Source organism: Lepisosteus oculatus, chromosome 1 (assembly GCF_040954835.1).
Source record: "Lepisosteus oculatus isolate fLepOcu1 chromosome 1, fLepOcu1.hap2, whole genome shotgun sequence".
NCBI classification, from domain to species: Eukaryota; Metazoa; Chordata; class Actinopteri; order Semionotiformes; family Lepisosteidae; genus Lepisosteus; species Lepisosteus oculatus.
Genome location: NC_090696.1, coordinates 26,093,043 through 26,099,042, shown reverse-complemented (window position 1 = coordinate 26,099,042; position 6,000 = coordinate 26,093,043). Strand labels below are relative to the sequence as shown.

At 38.8% G+C, this 6,000-nt stretch overlaps 1 protein-coding gene across 6 annotated transcripts in view; it reads left to right on the top strand.

The window, feature by feature from the left end:
• The first annotated feature begins 4,232 nt into the window (after positions 1-4,232).
• dclk2a (doublecortin-like kinase 2a) overlaps positions 4,233-6,000 on the top strand; it is an 83,487-nt gene continuing 81,719 nt past the window's right edge. For all 6 annotated transcript variants that reach the window (XR_001478215.2, XM_015344692.2, XM_015344689.2 and 3 more), the window contains exon 1: positions 4,233-5,382. Coding sequence is in view for 5 of the 6 variants with exons in the window: in XM_015344692.2 (XP_015200178.2) it covers positions 4,980-5,382 (403 nt within the window). In the remaining variant the exon portion in view is untranslated. The remainder of the gene's footprint in view (positions 5,383-6,000) is intronic.

Genomic DNA, 6,000 nt, shown 5'->3' with positions numbered 1-6,000 from the left:
ATCCCAAACCCTACACCATCTGAAATGCACAATCACTTTACTACCACTTTAATCATTCATGGTTTTAAGTAGAACAGATTTACTTTCAACTTTTGTTCTGACTACGTTTTTAAATACACTACAATACAAGCTTCTGAAAAAAAAAGTTTCAGATCGGAACGAAATTATCACTAATCCTTATTTACCCATGGGACCAAAAATTCAGCACAGACCAAAAAACTGTCAAAGTAGTGTGGGAATGCTAGCCCTGACCCAGGCTGGGGCTTCAAACCATCAATCCTGCAATTTGTCTCTGAAGCCCCCCAGTCATCAGAATTACAAATATTCCTCAAACCTAAAAGTACAGGTCTAAAACACTCAAATACCATTGTAAAATACTCATGTACAGTAAATAAATTAATGGTCTTCAGTAGAACAGGTTTTCTTACAACTTTTGATCTGACTCTGTTTTGGAATGCAATTCATGAGCACTGCAACACACAACAAAAGGTAGCCAAAAGTCTCAGAAAATAAAAACATTTCAGACAGGAGCAAATTATCACTCGTCCTAATGTTCCCTTTGGACCTAAAATCCAACCCTGACCATAAAAAAATGTTTAAGTACTGTGGGAATGCTAACCCTAACTGTAGCTGTGGCTTCAACAGAGCAATCCTGCAATCTGTCAATGAAGCCCTCCAGTCATCGGATTTTGCCATGTTTGCCAAAACAAAGTGTATGAGTGAGAAACAATCAAAACCATTGAGAAAAGCTATTCCAAATTTATGAGACTCATTAATGTTTTCTCCCCACTTTTGATCTGACAGACTCAGTTTTGTGATACAATTACCAAACAGTACACCGTCCCATCCAGGCAGCCAAGTTTCTGAAAAAAAAATCAGATTTTTTGATAGCATAAGCTAGAAACACTTAAATCTATTGAGAAATGCTGTTCCAAATTCATTAGATTCTATGTTTTGTTCCCAGTTTTGATCCAACCGAAAATTACTGAACTGTAAACCACGCCATACAGCCAGCAAAAATTTCAGACAAAAGCAAAAAAATACCCATACTAATGCTGTCTTGGGCCCCAAATACCAGCACTGAGTGTAAAAATTGTTTAAGTAGTGTGTGGATTCTAACCCTAACCCTAGCTGGGGCTTCAACTAAGCAGTTTCGCAAACTGTCTATGAAGCCTTTTAGTCGTCGTATTTTGACATTTACCCCAAACCAGTCTGTGTGAGTGAGAAACAATCAAAACCATTAAGAAAAGTTGTTCTAAATTTATGAGATACGATAACGTTTTCTTCCGACTTTTGATCCAACATTTTTGGCAATACAATTACTGAAGGGTGCATTGCGCCTTCCAAGCAGCCAAGAGTTTCTGAAAAAAAATTCAGATAGGACCAAAAAACTATCCTCATCCTAAAGCTGTCTTGGGTCCCAAAATCTGGCGCTGAGCGTAAAAAGTTTGTCGTAGTGTGTGAATGCTAACCCTAACCCTAGCTGGGGATTCAACTGAGCAGTTTCGCAATCAGTCTTTGAAGCCCTCCAGTCATCGGATTTTGACATGTTCCCCACACCAAAGTGTACAAGTGAGAAACAGTCAAAGCAATTGAGGAAGGCTGTTCCAAATTTATAACATTTGATAATGTTCTGTTACAACTTTTGATCCGACAGACTCAGTTTTGCGATACAATTACCAAAGGGTGCACTGCGCCATCCAGGCAGACAAGAGTTAGTGAAAAAAAAAATTCAGATAGGACTAAAAACAACACTCATCCTAAAGCTGTATTGGGCCCCAAAACCCAGCGCTGAGTGTAAAAATGTCTACGTAGTGTGTGAATGCAAATTCTAACCCTAGTTGGGGCTTCAACTGAGCAGTTTCACAATCTGTCTATGAAGGCCTCTAGTCATTGGAATTTGAGACGTTCACCAAACCAAATTGTAAGAGAGAGGAGCAATTGAGAAAGCTGTTTCAAATGTATAACATTCGAAAATGTTTTGTTACAACTTTTGTTTCCACCGACCCAGATTTGGGATACAACTACCGTGCAGTGTATCACACCACAAAGGACCCTCAGAGTTTCTGAAAAAAAAAATTCAGATAGCACTACAAAACCACCCATCCTAAACTTGACTTGGGCCACAAAATCCAGTGTTGACCTTAAAAAGTGTCTAAATCCTGTGTGAAAGTTAACCCTAACCCTATCTAGGGTGTCAAATGAAGTTCTCTGGGCATAGGATTTTGACATGTTCCCCAAACCAAAAGGAATGAGTGGGAAACAATCACGACCACAGATAGAAGCACTTGCATTATAATGAGTTTCAATCATACTTGGTTACTAGTGTGATCCGACTGACTCAGTTTTGCAATACAACTGCCACGCGGTGCACCTCGACATCCAGGCCCCCCGGAGTTTCAGAAAAAAACAATTCAGCTAGGATCACAAAACCACTTGTTTTAAACCTGACTTTGGCCCCAAATCCAACCCTGAGATTAAAAATTCTGTAAGTAGTGTGTAAATACTAATCCTTACCCTACCTGGGGTGTCCACTGAGCATTTCTGCGAACTCTATCTGAACTTCTCTGGGCATAGGATTTTGACATGTTCCCCAAACCAAAAGGAATAAGTGGGAAACAATCACGTCCACGGATAGAAAGCACTTGCATTTGAATGAGTTTCAATTGTGTTTGGTTACTCATGTGATAGGACTGACTCAGTTTTGGAAAACATCTACCACACGGTGAACCCAGACCACCCAGACCCACCGGAGTTTCGGGAAAAAAAATTTCAGCTAGGATCACGAAACCACTTGTCTTAAACCTGACTTGGGACCCAAAATCCAGCGCGGAGCCTAAAAAGTGTCTAAATAGTGTGTGGTTGCTAACCCTAACCCTACCTGGTGTGTCAAGTAAGCATTTCCGCAATGTACAGTATATCTGAGCCTCTCTGGGCATTAGATTTTGACATTTTCCCCAAACATAAAGGTATGAGTGGAAAACAATCTGAGATAGCAAGTTGTTCTGCACCCAATAATCCTTTGTCCTTTTGTATAATTGGTTTCTGTCTGCTGAGGTATTAGACTTATGGGAAAAGTCCAGTACAGTACAGCAGGAACTCATAAGAAGGGAAATTCAGCCTCAAGAGACTACTCATATATGTGGGTTTTTGTTCATTTAACTTCAATTTCCCCTGGTAATGCACTATATCATACTGTATCTATTCAAAACCATGTACAGTATACAGGAGGTTTTTACTAACTGAAAACTAAAGACCTGCATTTAAGAACTGTATACTGTATATACTGTACATACAGTATTCTGTGACCATTCACATGTGTCCACTTGATTAATTTGTATGCTTATCATTTATTTTGAACAAGATATATGTAGTACTAGTACAGTAACTGCTGCTGTTGCAATGTTTACATTTATTTTTGTTATACAATATTGTAATGGTTTTCCAAACAAAGTAGGATGAGAATTTGAACAGTGTCATTAGGAAAGCCTTCTCCTGTATTTTAATGAGCGCTTCACACTTTATCCACTAATTGCATCAGCTAGCATGGAGAGAACAGCTAAGTTTTGAGTGAAGATTGGACTTGGTGAATGGCTTTTTGAGAAAATCACAAGCTTGTGAAGAATTTCAATTTAGCTTCTCTGTTGTATTTCTTTCCCAAAGTACAGCACCTCCTACAGCACTATGTCCCTGATCACCACACCGCGGTGTGGAAATTCTGGTCCAGAGGGAGTTCTGCCACCTGTAAAACAGAACATGCATCATCACTGGAAGAGTTATTCTTTGGTACACCAGCACCCCTTAGAAAGCAACTTGTTTTCAAACCCCAGCCCATACCAGGTCCAGACTTGCTTAGCTCCTCAGATTTGACTGCTAGTTCAAGCTATAAAATGGGAATTCAGCAGTCTGTCTAGTCTAGAGACAATAGTTGTATTACTATTGGTTGTTCAAAAAGTCAAATTATGAATATTATCAATTATTATTTAACTTATAACAATTACCACGTTAATATTGTCACAAATCATAGAAATGTTGTTATAATATTTACAATTCCTCGCTTCTAAAATGAGTAGTATGTTAAAGAGAATTTGTCAAAAGATCCGAATCTCTTTGTGGTGAATCATATCAAATCCGAATTGTGGCATTAGGACCCAGAAGATCCCTTTCGCTCCCTCCCACTGCGTTACTTTGGTTGATTGCAGCTTGTCCCCTGCTGTAGTTCTGAGCTGGGAGGTTGCCACAAAAAGGATGTGAGAAAGAGGAGGCGAGCGTTTTCTGCAGTAGGCATGCGTCTCTGTTAGGCTGCAGTTTGTATTTGTGAAGTTATGCATCTGCAATTAAATGCAGTGAACAAAATAATTTAACATTTTTTTGTTTTTTTTGTTTTTGTTTATTTTCGCGGTTTATTGTTTTTTTTTTTAACGTGAATAATACCACAGGCAACTGCTGGGATTAGATTGATTGCTTTGAGTCTTCATCTGCGGTTGACCGAAAAAACAACAGCTATAAATCTGGACAGAGCCTTGCCTTAATTTTCTGGTTATTAATATTGTTGTTAAGACAGCGTATTACAGCCTTATGCTTTAGTTTTAAAGATTTTGATGAATTAGTGGTTACATTTAATAAATTGTAACCCACTCATAATCTCTCGTGTTGTTGCAGTATTGGTTTGGACAGGGGAAACTGGTCTAGGTGTATTTTCAGATGTACAATATTAAAGGGGACTATGAAAAGACTGCATTCAGCTATCTGCAGTAACGGATATTGACTAGCGGCATAATATACTCCAGCAACATCAGTGGAAGATCTATGAGTAGTAAGTCTACCGTTATTAAAATAGATTGACGGGGCATTGTTTTGTCGCCTGCTTCGTCCGAGGAGGCATCTGCAATAGAGTTTTCACGAAATAGATCAGATCATTGATATTAGGTCTTGTTATTCAGTCCTATAACCACATTTAATTCACGTAAACTACAAGAATGTCCCTAACCAGAAGTATCGAACTGGAGCACTTCGAGGAACGAGACAAGGCGCACCGGTCTTCTCGAGGGACTGGCTCGGGATCCCAGACTGGGTCCAAAGGAAACGGTCTCATTCCTAGTCCAGCACACAGCGCCCACTGTAGCTTCTACCGTACCCGCACTCTACAGGCTCTCAGTTCGGAGAAGAAAGCCAAAAAAGTTCGCTTTTACCGAAATGGAGATAAATATTTCAAAGGTCTGGTTTATGCGGTGTCAAATGACCGGTTCAGATCTTTTGACGCTTTGCTTATGGAACTAACGAGGTCCCTTTCGGACAATGTGAACCTGCCTCAGGGAGTCAGGACCATATACACGGTGGATGGGTCCAGAAAGATCACGAGCCTGGAAGAGCTAGCAGAAGGTAAGAGCATTAAGACATTTGTTTTATTAAAATGTATTTTCGGTCTTTACTATCGCACTATTCTGTCAGTTAAGATAAATAAATTACACGCTGCGTATGCCGTTGTTCAAACACCGTGGAGTGAAAAATAATGGACCGCATAATAGCACTACTGTATTTGTCCAGACTGGTATTGTGTGGACCTAGAATTGTAGATTTAACCCATTTAAGGGATATGGTTCGAAGAGTAAAGTGACTGTGATGATCTGCATCACTAACAGAGTAAAAGAACCTACAGGTTATCTTTCCAGTTATGATGACAAATTAGGATGTCTGTTGCATTTCAAATTTATATACATTTTATAAGCTTATGTACTGTAAGTATAAAGTGTTCTAACCTTGTTTTAATTGGGGTTATATTATTTGGACAGTTGATCACATTAATTGCTTTACCTTGTCAGCATTTGTGGGAGCAATGCAAACATTGGTTCTTGACATTAAAATAATATTTTTACATGATGGTTTTTGATTAGCAGAAAGGTACTGTAGGTTGGTTTTGATTTAATAGAATTGTAGGTTATGTGTTTCATTATTGTATTTTTGTATGCAAAATACAATATTTTGTATACAATTTTGATC